Source organism: Chironomus tepperi, unplaced genomic scaffold, assembly GCF_022539635.2.
Source record: "Chironomus tepperi strain 1889 unplaced genomic scaffold, CSIRO-AGI_Ctep_v1 contig_44, whole genome shotgun sequence".
Taxonomy (NCBI): domain Eukaryota; kingdom Metazoa; phylum Arthropoda; class Insecta; order Diptera; family Chironomidae; genus Chironomus; species Chironomus tepperi.
The window spans coordinates 1-17,223 of record NW_027226166.1 but is presented as its reverse complement, the minus strand read 5'-3'; the positions used below and the strand labels follow the sequence as shown (position 1 = coordinate 17,223).

At 35.5% G+C, this 17,223-nt stretch overlaps 1 protein-coding gene and 1 long non-coding RNA gene across 2 annotated transcripts; one reads left to right on the top strand and one right to left on the bottom strand.

Moving 5' to 3' along the window:
• The first annotated feature begins 754 nt into the window (after nt 1-754).
• LOC139099210 (uncharacterized) lies at nt 755-3,868 on the top strand. Its single transcript, XM_070651614.1, has 5 exons — nt 755-887; nt 1,397-1,476; nt 1,801-1,873; nt 1,935-1,976; nt 3,003-3,868. The coding sequence occupies exons 1-5, from the start codon at nt 824-826 to the stop codon at nt 3,269-3,271; spliced, it is 528 nt and encodes a 175-aa protein (XP_070507715.1). The 5' UTR covers nt 755-823; the 3' UTR covers nt 3,272-3,868.
• On the bottom strand, nt 3,809-5,539 carry LOC139099215 (uncharacterized). The gene is made up of 2 exons (XR_011545279.1): nt 5,364-5,539; nt 3,809-5,292 (listed from the first exon to the last, which is right to left on the bottom strand). It is a non-coding gene; the product is annotated as an uncharacterized lncRNA (long non-coding RNA).
• Between the last annotated feature and the right edge of the window lie 11,684 nt (nt 5,540-17,223).

Genomic DNA, 17,223 nt, shown 5'->3' with positions numbered 1-17,223 from the left:
GGACGAGAGCTACTAGATTACCTAATGATTGGAATTGGATAGAACAAACCTGAAAAGTATCACGTAATATTACTAGATAGCCGCCGAAACGAGAGCCTAAATTTATTTGAAACCTAGATTTGAATAATTGTTAACTTGATCCTACATATCAATGTGTCTTAAAATACTGTGTACCAAAAAATTCAACTGTATCAATCTCATTTGTAAATCAAAATACCTTTATGGTAAATAAAGAATACTACTACATACATACTTAATCTGTACGGCCAGCGACAAAGTGATTGCTGTATAGCTTGTGATTTGAATTTTGCGGTTGTTGAGGATATACCAAAAACAGCACTATTTGGATATTTTTGGCTTTTTCAAGGACATGGGCATTTTGTAGGGAATTTGGGATGGTACAAAAGATTATCGATCGCAGTGCTGTTGCTATAAGCAAATTCTACATTGTATTTTATTCTATGGCTTGTGATCAACAAGGTCAAGCAGCCAAAGAGCTGAAAGCAGCGCTTATGGACATGATCATCAAGTATATTGTATGAATCCCCACTACATAACCCCCTGGACATGACACCAAGGTAGATACACACCTGGACATTTGGTCAATTGACTATATTTCAGTTCCACATGAAGGAACAACAGATGTAAAGGAACTGATGCCGTCAATATTCCATAAAATACAAAAAAATGTGCAAAATTTAAGAAAATATTTGTGAGATAGCGCGCAAAAAGCTTTTTTTTCTGAGCAGTAGGCAATAGAGCTTTTACAAGCAACGACGCAGTTCCTCTAATTATTTAACATTTAATTGTATTTGTAGTTAAAATGTCAAAATTTTTAAATAATTTAATTAATTTGATATTTTTTGTTGGATTTTTATGTCAATTTGGTGAGTTTTTGAACTTTTTTATGTGGAAAATTGATGGAAAATTGATGGAAAATTCAAAGGAAAATTGCACTGGTGGCAAAAGATGAAAATTATTTTTGTATTTGTAAATTTACAGCCAAGAAGAATTTATGCTGATTTTATTGAACTTTTTTTGATTGAAGTCATTTGGGGTCCATTCCCATATGACGTAACAAGAAAATATGACTTTTTGACTCAATCCCCTTTTCAATCCGTTATTTAAGGTGGGTCAATCCTCGATTCTTCTCCTTTCCCTCTTCATGAGCGTTACCTAATATATAAACGTCCCCATACGTAGGGGTCATTCGTTTATTACGTAACGCTGTTATAATGGGGAATGGGGTAGTTTAAAAATAGTCAATTTTTGAGTTACGTAACATGTGCACGTCCCCATATCATGTGAATTTACTTGGAATATTCTTACTAGAATTCAACCTCATTGAGCATGTCAAGTGAAACCAAAAAATCTTATTACTTTTGTGCATTTACAGCTAACTGTCTTAGTTGTTATCACTGTAATTCCAATTTAAATGAAGGATGTGACGAGATGCATCAACCAATTCAAATTGTTGTAAGTAGCAGGGATATATGCATGGGTTCAGACACAGTACTGTACTTACTGTACTTACTGTACTTACTGTACTTACTGTACTTACTGTACTTACTGTACTTACTGTACTTACTGTACTTACTGTACTTACTGTACTTACTGTACTTACTGTACTTACTGTACTTACTGTACTTACTGTACTTACTGTACTTACTGTACTGTACTGTACTGTACTTACTGTACTTACTGTACTTACTGTACTTACTGTACTTACTGTACTTACTGTACTTACTGTACTTACTGTACTTACTGTACTTACTACACTGTACTTACTGTAACTTATAGGACTGTAAATCCAACGAGACGATGAGAAGGAATCACCAAAAGTTGGCAACAGCTTTAAATGTGTCAATAGCTTGTAAGTTATTGTAGGTTAATCATGTTTAACAGTAAATTATTGAATATATCATTATTCTTAGCACAATCTACAATGTACTGCTTGAGGGTCTTTTTGAATGATAGTAAGTATGACAAAAATTCAGGCACCTGAACTTTGAATTCTAGTGTGAAGGCACCTGAACCATGAATTCTAGTGTGAAGGCACCTGAACCTCAAATATTCTAGTGTGAAGGCACCTGAACCTTGAATTCTAGTGTAAAGGCACCTGAACCTTGAATTCTAGTGTGAAGGCACCTGAACCTTGAATTCTAGTGTGAAGGCACCTGAACCTCAAATATTCTAGTGTGAAGTCACCTGAACCTTGAATTCTAGTGTGAAGGCACCTGAACCTTGAATTCTAGTGTGAAGGCACCTGAACCTTGAATTCTAGTGCGAAGGCACCTGAACCTTGAATTCTAGTGTGAAGGCACCTGAACCTTGAATTCTAATGTGAAGTCACCTGAACCATGAATTCTAGTGTGAAGGCACCTGAACCTTGAATTCTAGTATGAAGGCACCTGAACCTCAAAATTCTAGTGTGAAGGCACCTGAACCTTAAATTCTAGTGTGAAGGCACCTGAACCTTGAATTCTAGTGTGAAGGCACCTGAACCTTGAATTCTAATGTGAAGTCACCTGAACCATGAATTCTAGTGTGAAGGCACCTGAACCTTGAATTCGAGTGTGAAGGCACCTGAATTTGAAAAACCTAGTGTGAAGGCACCTGAACCTTGAATTCTAGTGTGAAGGCACCTGAACTTTGAATTCTAGTGTGAAGTCACCTGAACCTTGAATTCTAGTGTAAAGGCACCTGAACCTTGAATTCTAGTGTGAAGGCACCTGAACCTTGAATTCTAGTGTGAAGGCACCTGAACTTTGAATTCTAGTGTGAAGTCACCTGAACCTTGAATTCTAGTGTGAAGGCACCTGAACCTTGAATTCTAGTGTGAAGGCACCTGAACCTTGAATTCTAATGTGAAGTCACCTGAACCATGAATTCTAGTGTGAAGGCACCTGAACCTTGAATTCGAGTGTGAAGGCACCTGAATCTTGAATTCTAGTGTGAAGCCACCTGAACCTCAAAATTCCCATTTTTCTTCTTATTTTCAGAACATGGCGATTATCAATCATATCGTGAATGCTACGAAGACTACAAAGTCATTTCACCATGTGACATGGTCACAAAGTCACTGACAACAGAGAACGATCACATTAGAGTTGTGGATTGTGAAATCTGTGATCGAGATTTATGTAATGGTGATAAATTGCTGTCACATGACAATATTAGTGGCACATTGACAATATCCTTAAATATTCAATTAATTTTGATTTTATTAAGTTTAATTTTTATGGAATTTTGGTACAAAATTTGTGATTAAAAAGCAAGCTTTTTTGGCTTTAAAATTACCTGAATTAATGCTTATAGCTTCATATCAATCCTCAACAAAACTACCTCATAAATTAAATTAAATTAAAAATCACTTATTACATTCATAGCTCCCCATAAAGAAGAGAGTGGATAAATCTAGTTTTAACTGGTTCAGTCCATAAAGGGGCTCGTTCATCAATTACGTAAAGTGAAAAAGAAACGATTTTTGATACTTTGATTTCTTGACAGACCCCCTAAGTTGGGTATGGACTTTCTTAGAACATTACATAATAAGTGAACAGACCACAACGAGTCGTACGCTAATGACGTCACTTATAAATTGAAGTCTCGATTTTGAGCTCTTCTGAAAAAAATGAAATTTTTTCTTCCTCTCATTTATTATGAAGCATAACTACCGCTTCCACTTTTGAATGTTACGTAATAAGTGAATTACCCCTAAGCTTATAAAATGGAGATCCAATGATCTATAAACATTAATTCCTTATTAAATTTTCATCATGAATTTTAAAATTAAATTAAATTTGAATATTGTGCATCAATAAATTTATTGTGCCTTTTTGAAGCTGATTAAAGGCAGTTCATTCTTAAATACAATTTAAAAAAAAGCAATAAAATTCAATTTCAACAAATTTTTGCACTTTTTACTGTTGCTTTATTCATTAATGCTTAGTGCCTTCATAATTTTTGACAATTTTTGGTCTAATTCATCAATTTTACTGACTTGGTCATCGAATTTCCGGTCTAATTCCTTCATTGCCTTCTCAATCTTGTCAGTTCTGAATCTCAATGATGATAAAAGTCCAGCATGATCAATCGTGGCTGCATTTTTAATGTTTTGGATCTCTCTGAGCATTGCTGTTTTGGTATTTTGAACATTTTCATCAAGAATTTCTAATTTTGTGTCGATGTCTTCATTGCGGTTCCTTAAGTCATCTTTCAGTGCATCGAATTGGCTGTTGATCACCTGTGCAGCAGTTCCACTCAATTTATCATCAATTTTTGCGATATTTTGACTCATTTTTGTGAAATTTTCGTTGATCAGTGCTGCACAATGCTGAGTGTCGGTTCCATTTGTAGCAAGGGTCATCAAATCTGCCAAATTTTCATTCATTTTGTCGACTTTGGATTCTAATGCTGAACATGTCTCGAGTTTTGAGCTTTCTGTTGTTGCTGCTTGTGTTGTTGTTGTTGTTGTTGTTGGTTCCGTTGTTGTTGTTGTTGTTGTGGCTTCTTCTCGTGCTTTTTTAGCTTGACCAGCTCTTATGCCTTGGAGTTTACTTTGGAAAAATTTGGAAATTTTGAATTTTTCACTTCATTTTCTAATTTTTCCAGTTTTTCCTTGAGTTTTCTGAACTTAATGCTGAAGATTCAGCTTCGAGGTTTTTGACTTTTTGCTCCAAATTTGAATAATTTGAAGTTGTGCATTTAGCCTTTGCTGCTTTGATGACATTTTGAACTGCTGTTGAATTGTCGTCAGCATCCATGCTTATACATACATTCGAGTTAAGGTACAAAGTCTTCAGATTAGTCAGCTTGTCAAAAACATTTGGATCAATGTGCTTAATTTTGTTAGCAGATAAAAAAATGTCATTTAAATTAGGATTAAACTCGAATAAATCTTTTTCGACTATTTCTAAATTATTTCCATAGATATTAAGATACTTTAAATTTGGTAAATGTTTCAAGTCACTTTGATGAATTTCCTTAAGTCCAGTCCTTTCAATTCTAATTCCTTTAATATTTTTGAAGATTTTGCCCAAGCCACGTGGAAAAAAATGAATTTGGCCTGTTCCATAAAAACCCTCAACATTGTCATTATTATAGCCAGCCAGATGTGTGCCAGTAACCGAGTCGATTTGTGCTGCATCTGGTGAAATTATTGTGACTGAATTTTGAACAACGCAACGATAAAATGTCCCGAATGCACTCCAATAACCTGATTCATATTGACAATGAATCGATGCTGATTGTGATGATCCAGGAAGTGCTAAAGTCATGCACAGCAGCAATCTAGTCGAATAAGTTAAAAATAGACAATTAAGCATCAATAAAGCTGAACTAGATTAACAAATTTAACTCACATAATTATTTTGAACATTTTCACAATTTTATGTCCAACACAAAGTCCCCAAATGCAGGATATAAATTGAAATTGTTGACCAAATCAAGGCACAGCTCACAGCTTCTTCAGAATGATCCTCAACTTAAGACAGATGATTTGAAAGTGAAGCCACAACAGCACAGGAACTGATTTTATACAAAATTATTTCCCAAAAACACACGACCAATTTTTAAGAGTATTGGAACTGCTGATAAGTTAAATCCGGATTCTGAGTGGAATAAACCAGCGAGAATTTTAGCGTTGATAAGGATTTTGTGCTGATTTTGATGCTGTTGCTAATCATTTACTTTGTTTTGTATAATTTTTATGAGTTTATGGATCAAAATTTGGGGTCAAATTACTTTTTATTTAAATCTGACTGATTTTGATGCTTAACAACATTGGCATAGTAATTAGAACAATACTTGAGTGCCACAACACACTTCAATTGTAGAAAATTATGCAGCACATCTGAGCATCCGTTTATGTACATCATTGCACCGTGTACAACTTCCTACTTTAATGATCACATTTTTGATACAATAGCTGTGATGTTCACAAAATTGTCATGTTAAAATCATGCATTTTACCATTAAATCTACTCATAGCTGTCATTAGTCACGTAAACTTGACGACCATCAATTCTCTAATGTTAAATTCCAAACAGTCACTAACGTTCCTCAGTCATTCAATAAAAAAAGGATCAAAATGGAATTTCTACTCACAAAAATCTCAATAATTTATTAAGTCAGCATGTGCTGCAACCTTAAAAATGGAAATAAAATTTTTGCATCCATTTTGTCATCATTTATACTTTGGTATCGACTACATACGATTAATCAGACACTTGGTAATGACTTGACATCATATGAAGGAACGACAGTGACTAAAATTATGGATAAAATAGATACGTGTGAGAAGTTGGCTGGTGAATTTAGAGAATTGAGCTGAATTTTTATTGGTTCCGTTATAGATTATATGATTACCGTCGAAACTATTGTCATCCTGGTCGTCGATACAATTCCAAGTACAATACTAAGGTATATGACAGACTTGGGGGAAAGACGCTGTCGATTGAGATGTTAATGCACAACAGCAATAGAATCAGCTTTAGACCCAAATTAAGGAAGGACATGGATCACAGATGACCTGTATGGTCAGCACAGTAAATAACAACGGGGACGCAGAAAAGTTTGCAGTACTTTAGTGGATATTCAGTCATTATATACGATATCTAGCCATATTATACATTCAAAACTGTTAAACTTGAGATACATGAATGGCTTAACCGACAGCACCTTCATATCTGGAATTCGGAAGTAGGAGCCCTTACAGCTAAAGCATTGATAGGCCCTATCAACAAACGGTACTTGAAGAGGCTCTAGAACTATCTAGAAATAAACTTAGTATCTTAGTTGGTGCTTTAAGGAACAGAAGGAATCATTTCAATGATGACAAAGTTAACTTTCAGAATAGAGGGAAGCAACGATACGCAGACATTGTTAAATTTATCAAGGAGATTGGAATCCTTTAAATGACACTCAGGGATGGTACAACATGATAATGCGATCGTAGATCGCAGTGCGGACCCTAATCTTTATTCTATTCTATTTTAATCATCATCACCCCTGAATACATTCTCAATCTAATTTGATGCTGCCGTACTTGTTCTTATCATTTAAACTGTATACAAGATTGAAAAGTATCATTTTTGAACCCATTGACCATCCACAGATTGTGACTGCTTCTTTATTAATCACATTTCCTATTTAAATCGCATTTAATGTTGACTGCCATGATCGTGTTTATATCGTCATGTCCAATCGCTTGTTATGCTTCTTTTTACTTTGATTCGCACTTGTGTGACATTAATTAAGATGCGGAATCACCGTTGTACATCATCCAAATTAAGGATTGTGACTAGACAGGCTTTTGATGCTTAAAACAAGAATTCCTGGTCTCCGACTTGTAGGGCCAGGTAACCATTTATAGGACATCATATCCATGTCTTGACTGATTTAATGTTACTCAGGTCCTTAGCTGATCCGTCACATGATGACTTTGTTATTGTCCTTGATAAAGTCATCAATAAGTCAATAACATTGGCAATCTTATTTCATGTCCATAAAGTCAGCCGTTTTTGTTCTTATCATTTAAATTGCGTAATGCTGTATGAATTTAAAGATTATTTCTATTTACTCAAATTATTCCTGATCTATCCCAACTCGACCTAATCTTCTATATTATAAATTGACTCTACTGACTTACTAGGTCTTTAGGAATGTGTACCGTGTGTACCTTACAGGATTGCAATATTCACAGCTCGCGTGTAGTTCGGATTCAAGTATTAACTGTAGATATCCAGTATGTGGTACAATTGATTGTTATTGGATGTGATTCCAACTGATGACGTCTAGGAGAAGGTCAAGGATCTCAATTGATATCTACGGCCAGCGATGGAAGTTCAATTGACAGAGAAATTAATGTCTGTGCCTATTATTAAGTATTAAGGAACGACAATGTTTGACCGACTTGATGACAAAATTTGAGATCGGCTACGTACAGGACCTCAACTCCATCCTGGCTACATAAAATAATTTAATTTGGTGCATTTTTATGGCTAATAAAAGAAATTAAGCAGCTTAGGGCAACGTTGGGAAACGGCCTGTCCATAGCCATGTTCTATCCTCGTCTGATTTATCCCAACTCAGTTACTTGCTAGTTGGTCATTAAATTGACTGGATTTACAGCTCAAATGACATTTTTAGATGCTCAACAATTCTATACTTGACATAAGTCATCATCTGAACTGCCAGGACACTCTTGTACTTGTCTTATTGCTGCTATGTCCCATAGATTTCATCGGTTCCAACAATGTCTCACATTTATAGGCTTTTACATGATCGGTTCCGTTTTATTGTCACACAGACTGTAATGGAGCATTTGAGAATGTAAAATATTGGAACTGCTCATTATGGATTTACATTAGCTGAAAATTGAGGAAAATAACACAAAATTTGGCAGTTATCAGCTATGCTTTATTCATTAATTTTTAGTGCCTTCATAATTTTTGCCAATTTTTCATCCACTTTACGGTCTAATTCATCAATTTTACGGACTTGGTCATCAAATTTCCGGTCTTGTTCCTTGATTGCCTTCTCAATCTTGTCAGTTCTGAATCTCAATGATGATAAAAGTCCAGCATGATCAATCGTGGCTGCATTTTTAATGTTTTGGATCTCTCTGAGCATTGCTGTTTTGGTATTTTGAACATTTTCATCAAGAATTTCCAATTTTGTGTCCATGTCTTCATTGCGGTTCCTTAAGTCATCTTTCAGTGCATCGAATTGGCTGTTGATCACCTGTGCAGCAGTTCCACTCAATTTTTCATCAATTTTTGCGATATATTGACTCATTTTTGTGAAATTTTCGTTGATAAGTGCTGCACATTGCTGAGTGTCGGTTCCATTTGTAGCAAGGGTCATCAAATCTGCCAAATTTTCAGTCATTTTGTCGACTTTAGACTCTAATGCTGAACATGTCTCGAATTTTGAGCTTTCTGTTGTTGCTGCTTGTGTTGTTGTTGTTGGTTCCGTTGTGGTTGTGGTTGTTGTGGCTTCTTCTTGTGCCTTTTTGGCAGCTCTTATGCCTTGAAGTTTACTTTGGAAGAAATTTGGAAATTTTGAATTTTTCAGTTCATTTTCCAATTTTCCAATTTTTCCTTGAGTTGTTCTGAACTTAATGCTGAAAATTCAGCTTCGAGGTTTTTGACTTTTTGCTCCAAATTTGAATAATCTGAAGCTGTGCATTGCTTCTTTGCTGTTTTAATGACATTTTGAACAGCTGCTGAATTGTCGTAAGCTTTTATGTTAATACATACATTCGAGTAAAGGTTCAAAGTCTTCAGTTTAGTCAGCTTGTCAAACACATTTGAATCAATGTGTGAAATTTTGTTAGAAAATAAATAAATAACCTCTAAATCAGGATTAAACTCAAATAAATCTTTTTCCAATATTTCTAAATTATTTCGATACACAGCAAGATACTTTAAATTTGGGAAATGTTTCAAGTCACTTTGATGAATTTCCTTAAGTCCAGTGGAGTAAATTGTAATTCCTTTAATATTCTTGAAGATTTTGTCCAAGCCACGTGGAAAAAAATGAATTTGTTCTTTACTATTAATATAAAAAGCCTCAACATTGTCATTATTATAGCCAGCCAGATGTGTGCCAGTCACCGAGTCGATTTGTGCTGCATCAATTGAAGTTATTGTGACTGAATTTTGAACATCGCAATAATAAACTGTCCCTAATGAGCTCCATCCACCTGATACAAATTTACACTCAAGTGATGCTGATTGTGACGATCCAGGAAGTGCCAAAGTCATGCACAGAAGCAATCTAGTCGAATAAGTTAAAAATAGACAATTAAGCATCAATAAAGCTGAACTAGATTAACAAATTTAACTCACATAATTATTTTGAACATTTTCACAATTTTATGTCCAACACAAAGTCCCCAAATGCAGGATATAAATTGAAATTGTTGACCAAATCAAGGCACAGCTCACAGCTTCTTCAGAATGATCCTCAACTTAAGACAGATGATTTAAAAGTGAAGCCACAACAGCACAGGCACTGCTTTTATACAAAATTATTTCACAAAATCACACGCGACTAGTTTTTGAGAGTATTGGAACTGCTGATAAGTTAAATCCGGATTCTGAGTGGAATAAACCAGCGAGAATTTCATCATTGATAAGGATTTTGAGCTGATTTTGATGCGGTTGCTGTTGGATGATTCATGCTTATTTAATACATTTTGAGCATCAAAACAATTTTAATCTCAACAGCAGTTCCAAGTAGCACAATGTCATTGCTTTGGACACGGCTGCATAACGTAGTGGATGACAAGACATGAGGATGTCCATTTTTTGGCTTGAATTTTGAGTGGATACTCAGTTGGATATAATTCTGAAATGTCAACTTCTTGTCTTAATCTGAATCCACAGAAGCTTCTCAATGGAAGCAATTTAGATCCTTTGTTGCACCGTCATTCAAATGCTGTCCTTGATAAAGTCTAAATCAATTTAATACATTTATAGTATCTTACTGTTAGGCATATAGTGTGCCTACATGTCCACTGGACTTCATTTTTAACTCTAACAGGCTCCTTGATACCTTTGAGTACTTGAGCCGTTGGAAATGATTTGACTGGATTTGACAGCATAATGCAGATTATTGGCTATTTGTGAATTATTTTATGGTTTCATATCACAGAATATGATTGTTGCAGACGAGAACGCAATTGATGTATTTGAAAGGAAGTACTAAGACTTATCATTGGATCAAAGAAGGAAAGTGACTCATTCAATCGGCTCTGTTGGACTGGACATGGTGTTAGGAGAGTTTTTATGTCTTGTAAATGGAATAAGAGTACGCAGGTGACCCAAAAAACTCATGGAAAGACTTTGTCTGTAATAAACATGTCGTCAACTATAGTCAAGCCATTGCCAGCAAAATAGTCAGCTTTAGACGCAAACTAAGGAAGGACATGAATCACAGATGATCTGTACGGTCAGCCAAGTAAGTAACAACAGGGACGTAGCCTGGTTTGCAGTACATTAGTAGATATTTAGCCTTTCTCATTCCTGAATACATTTTTAATCTTATTTGATGCCGTTGTACTTGTTCTTATCATTTAAACTGTATACAAGGCTGTAAAGTATCATTTTTGAACCCATTGACCATCCACAGATTGTGACTGCTTCTTTATTAATCATATTTTTTATTTAAATTGCCTTTAATGTTGACTGTCATGATCGTGTCTATGTCGTCATGTCCAATCGCTTGTTATGCTTCTTTTTACTTTGATTCACACTTGTGTGATGTTAATTAAGATACGGAATCACCGTTGTACATCATCCAAATTAAGGATTGTGACTAGACAGGCTTTTGATGCTTAAAACAAGAATTCCTGGTCTCCGACTTGTAGGGCCAGGTAACCATTTATAGGACATCATATCCATCATGTCTTGGCTGATTTAATGTTACTCATGTCCTTAGCTGATCCGTCACATGATGACTTTGTTATTGTCCTTGATAAAGTCATCAATAAGTCAATAACATTGGCAATCTTATTTCATGTCCATAAAGTCAGCCGTTTTTGTTCTTATCATCTAAATTGCGCAATGCTGTATGAATTTAAAGATTGTTTCTATTTACTCAAATTATTCCTGATCTATCCCAACCCAACCTAATCTTCTTACTTACTTCGCTGCCCGTGTTGATCAATTGTGATCCATGATTTCATTCAGTTCCGATGCTGTAGAAAGTATGAAGAAATTTACTTTCTAGGAATGACTTCAGACACTAAACTTAACTGGACGGACCAAATTGAAATATCAAGATGATGCTATCGGTGCCTTCGTAATATCACCGAACAAAAGTGTGAAGGCTGAGACAGGACTAAATCCTCTAGAATATCAACAAACACTACAGCAAATAAAGTATGCATGTAAAGTACTAACAAATCCCAAACATCCCTTCTACGCAAGCCTAACAGACAGTACAAATGACACCAAATATTCTCAATGAACGAATGAGACATGACTTACATCCACTAAACATTGATAGTAACACAAAAATTAACCAGACACAGTTAACATATTTCCCTCCCTGGACTAAAACAAGGCACAAATACGATATCTCACTAACCAAATTTACATGCACGATCCTTAATACATTGACGGATCATAAATTAACGATGGTTATGGATGTGCTGTGGTCGAAGAAGGAAATGTTCACGGGTATAAGTGTCATGACTATTGTTCTGTATACAGCACAGAACTTTTTGTCATCTCAAAAGTCATCGATATAGCAGATAGGAAAAGAATCACAAAATCGTCATATGTACCGACTCTCTTAGTGCCCATTGGTAATGGATATACAAAATAGTTTGAAAAAGAAGACAAAATGACTTTTAAATTCTTGTGGATATCTAGTCATGATGGTATTATTGGGAATGTCAAACAAGCAACCAAAGAAACCTTTAAAAGATAGCAGCACATAGTAAGCACAGACATAAGCAGATATGCGAAGGAATTGATTATTACAAAGGTGGCAGTCAGAATGGAACCAAGAAATTAATTTAGGAGCTCTGAAAAAGACTATAGATAAATGGAAGAATCAGACAGTAATAACAAGATTAAGACTAGGACATACTCGACTAACACATGGACATTTAATTGAACGGACAAAAGCACCGACTCTAGGAAGGCCTAAGAACTCATTGAGAGAAGCTGATGATGTCTAGGAGAAGGTCAAGGATTACAAGTGGTTTGTACGACCAGCGAAGGAAGTATTAAGGAACGACAATGTTTGACCGACTTGATGACAAAATTTGAGATCGGCTACGTACAGGACCTCAACTCCATCCTGGCTACATAAAATAATTTAATTTGGTGCATTTTTATGGCTAATAAAAGAAATTAAGCAGCTTAGGGCAACTTGTTGGGAAACTGCCTGTCCATAGCCATGTTCTATCCTAGTCTGATTTATCCCAACTCAGTTACTTGCTAGTTGGTCATTAAATTGACTGGATTTACAGCTCAAATGACATTTTTAGATGCTCAACAATTCTATGCTTGACATAAGTCATCATCTGAACTGTCAGGACACTCTTGTACTTGTCTTATTGCTGCTATGTGCTATAGATTTCATCGGTTCCAACAATGTTTCACATTTTTTAGGCTTTTACATGATCGGTTCCGTTTTATTGTCACACAGACTGTAATAGAGCATTTGAGAATGTAAAATATTGGAACTGCTCATTATGGATTTACATTAGCTGAAAATTGAGGAAAATTACACAAAATTTGGCAGTTATTAGTTATGCTTTATTCATTAATTTTTAGTGCCTTCATAATTTTAGCAAAGTTTTCATCCATTTTCAGTCTAATTCATCGATTTTTCCGGTCTTGTTCCTTCATTGCCTTCTCAATCTTGTCAGTTCTGAATCTCAATGATGATAAAAGTCCAGCATGATCAATCATTGGCTGCATTTTTAATGTTTTGGATCTCTCTGAGCATTGCTGTTTTGGTATTTTGAACATTTTCATCAAGAATTTCCAATTTTGTGTCCATGTCTTCATTGTGGTTCCTTAAATCATCTTTCAGTGCATCGAATTGGCTGTTGGCTGTACTGCAGCAGTTCCACTCAATTTATCATCAATTTTTGCGATATTTTGACTCATTTTTGTGAAATTTTCGTTGATAAGTGCTGCACATTGCTGAGTATCGGTTCCATTTGTAGCAAGGGTCATCAAATCTATCAAATTTTCTGTCATTTTGTCAACTTTGGACTCTAATGCTGAACATGTCTCGAATTTTGAGCTTTCTGTTGTTGTTGCTGGTTGTGTTGTTGTTGTTGGTTCCGTTGTGGTTGTGGCTGTTGTGGTTTCTTCTTGTTCCTTTTTAGCTTGACCAGCTCTTATGCCTTGAAGTTTGCTTTGGAACGAATTTTGAAATTTTGAATTTTTCACCTCATTTTCCAATTTTTCCAGTTTTTCCTTGAATTGTTCTGAACTTAATGCTGAAGATTCAGCTTCGAGGTTTTTGACTTTTTGCTCCAAATTTGAATAATCTGAAGTTGTGCATTGGTTTTTTGCTGTTGTGATGACATTTTGAACAGCTGTTGGATTGTCGTAAGCATCCATGTGAATACATGGATTTGACCTAAGGTACAAAGTCTTCAGTTTAGTCAGCTTGTCAAACACATTTGGATCAATGTGTGCAATTTTGTTAGAATGTAAAGCAATGTACTCTAAATCAGGATTAAACTCGAATAAATCTTTTTCCAATATTTCTAAACTATTTGCATACAAATTAAAGATACTTTAAATTTGGTAAATGTTTCAAGTCACTTTGATGAATTTCCTTAAGTCCTGTGTGAGCAATTTGAATTGTTTTAAGATTTTTGAAGATTTTGTTCAATCCACGTGGAAAAAAATGAATTTGTCCTTTAGTACGAACCAGAAAAGCCTCAACATTGTCATTATTATAGCCAGCCAGATGTGTGCCAGTCACCGAGTCGATTTGTGCTGCATCAAGTGAAGTTATTGAGACTGGATTTTTAACATGGCAATAATAAATTGTTCCTAAATGAGCTCCAATGAACCTGATACAAATTGACAATCAAATCGATGCTGATTGTGATGATCCAGCAAGTGTCAAAGTCATGCACAGAATCAATCTAGTAGAATAAGTTAAAAATAGACAATTAAGCATCAATAAAGCTGAACTAGATTAACAAATTTAACTCACATAATTATTTTGAACATTTTCACAATTTTATGTCCAACACAAAGTCCCCAAATGCAGGATATAAATTGAAATTGTTGACCAAATCAAGGCACAGCTCACAGCTTCTTCAGAATGATCCTCAACTTAAGACAGATGATTTGAAAGTGAAGCTACAACAGCACAGGAACTGCTTTTATACAAAACACACGAATCGAGCATTTGAGAACATTTAATGTTGATAATTTTTTATTTTTAGGTTTTTTTTACTGTATAGCCAGTGCTTTATGTCTCAAAAAGACGTCATTTAGCTAATTTTAAATTATTTATATTATCATGTGTGGAAGTTATGTGCAGTAAAATGTGAATGTCAACCGACTTTAGTTGAAATTTGTTCTGAAGAGTTTTGATGGTCGTTAATTTAACATCAAGCAGCATATAAAGGAATTCATATATCATGTCTGAACCAGCGATCTTACTTATATGATTTATAATGTTATTATCCTGCCAATGGAATCTGATTGCTTTCAACATCCCTGAAATTCACATCAAAAACAAAATTTTCCACAGGCAAAAACATTCATTTATTTTGATAATGTTGATTGTTTTGCTTAAAACATTCAAATTTCTTGATTGTGTTGATGTTTTTAATGATTCAATGAATTTGAATTTTAAAAAACCGTTATGAAAATTTGTTTGAAAAAATTTAGTTTTAGCACATGTCCTGTCCGTTCCTCCATGTTCGCACTGTTTCCACATGTCCTGTCCGTTCCTCCATATCCGCACTGTTTCCACATGTCCTGTCCGTTCCTCCATGTCCGCACTGTTTCCACATGTCCTGTCCGTTCCTCCATGTTCGCACTGTTTCCACATGTCCTGTCCGTTCCTCCATGTCCACACTGTTTCCACATGTCCTGTCTGTTCCTCCATATCCGCACTGTTTCCACATGTCCTGTCCGTGCCTCCATGTCCACACTGTTTCCACATGTCCTGTCCGTTCATCCATGTCCGCCCTGTTTCCACATGAATTAAATGCAATTTTCACCTGCTGATATCAATAAATCAGCATAACTGTCCATAATATTAAGGTACAAACATCCAAACCAGATCAATTACTGTCGATAACTGTCCACAACCAGCCAATCAAATGCCTTCAATAATGTAAAAAAATTTTGTATAAAATCAGTACAAATTTTTCAAAATTTTCTTTATTCAACAGTCAGTCAAGTGAACATGAAGGAAGCTTTAATTGTACTGATACAGCTACTTCCTCTAATTCGAGGTGACATTTACAACCTAACATCCACAAAATTTGATAATCTTGCAATTCAATGCATTAAATTTGGTAAATTTTTCAATGATGTTATCGGTAACGGAAGTGAAATTCGCAATGGAATCATCAATGTAGCTATAGCTGACTATTCTGATAATTTGGATGTAAATTGTTTAATTAAAAATGGATTAATGAAAGTTAGTGATAAAATTGTGATTTATGGCATTACTAAGATGACATTTGAGTTTGCTGGTATCGAGCCTGACTATCTTGTGTATGTACAGGATTATATGAAGAATGTAAGTCAATTAAGGGGTCATTTAAATGTTACGTAACAGTATTTTTTTATGAAAAAGGGATGATTTCTGCCTCGGGGTATGATCAAAACTCTCATTCCCCATCCTTCTTGCATGAGGGGTGGGGGGTAATGGATATCAAGGTTGTGGATCAAGAAATCATTTTCTACAACTTGGTACGAAGGGGATGGGGGAGTTCTCACTCGGGGAGATTAAGCCCAGGGGTGAATGAAAGGTAGAGTTCCTTATATACCCCGGGGTACAGTTGAAAGAAGTTCTGTATACACTTCGGGGCAAAGGGAAGTAGAAGTTCCATCCCTGCCCCAGGGAGAAGGGGGAGTCATTCTATACCTACCCCAGGGCGAAGATAAGGAGGAGTTCTATACCCTACGGGGTAAAAAGAGGACAAGTTCTGTTTACCCCTCGAGGTGATGGTGAGAGGAAGTTCTATATACGCCATGGTGGCACAGAGGGGAGACATACTTTATTTACCCCAGGGTGCAGGGTGGTGAAGTTCTGTTTACACCTCAGGCAGGGGGAAATCTTGCTGTCATAGTCAAGGAGAGAAGCTTGGCACCTTAACAGTCAAATAGATCTGGATAATATTAGGGTTGGGGTCCCCCTTCCATCCCCCGCCACCCCCTCCAGTTCCAATTACATAGAAAATGAACAATTTCCAATTAAAACATTAAATTTCAGAACAATCTCAGCTTAATCGGTCCAAAATACTACAATAATATCAAGGCATCAACTAAATCAATGATAATATCAAGCTATTCAAGTCAGGAAGACTACAACTCATCAGATGATATAATTCATCAAGTTAATTCCTTCTATAAGTCAATTAGCTATGCAAATCCATTCATACTGAATATCTACAATGATTTACACTCAATATACAGGTACACAAAGACACATGATCATTATAGCTATAAGACAATAGAATCAGTGACTAAACATGATGACTAATGT

Bases quoted from the DNA above. Each gene is read 5' to 3' on its own strand.
- LOC139099210 (XM_070651614.1), top strand. From the start codon at position 824: ATGTCAAAATTTTTAAATAATTTAATTAATTTGATATTTTTTGTTGGA. The intron at 888-1,396 runs GTGAGTTTTTGA...GTGCATTTACAG, and splicing joins TGGATTTTTATGTCAATTTG to CTAACTGTCTTAGTTGTTAT. The intron at 1,977-3,002 runs GTAAGTATGACA...TCTTATTTTCAG, and splicing joins GAGGGTCTTTTTGAATGATA to AACATGGCGATTATCAATCA.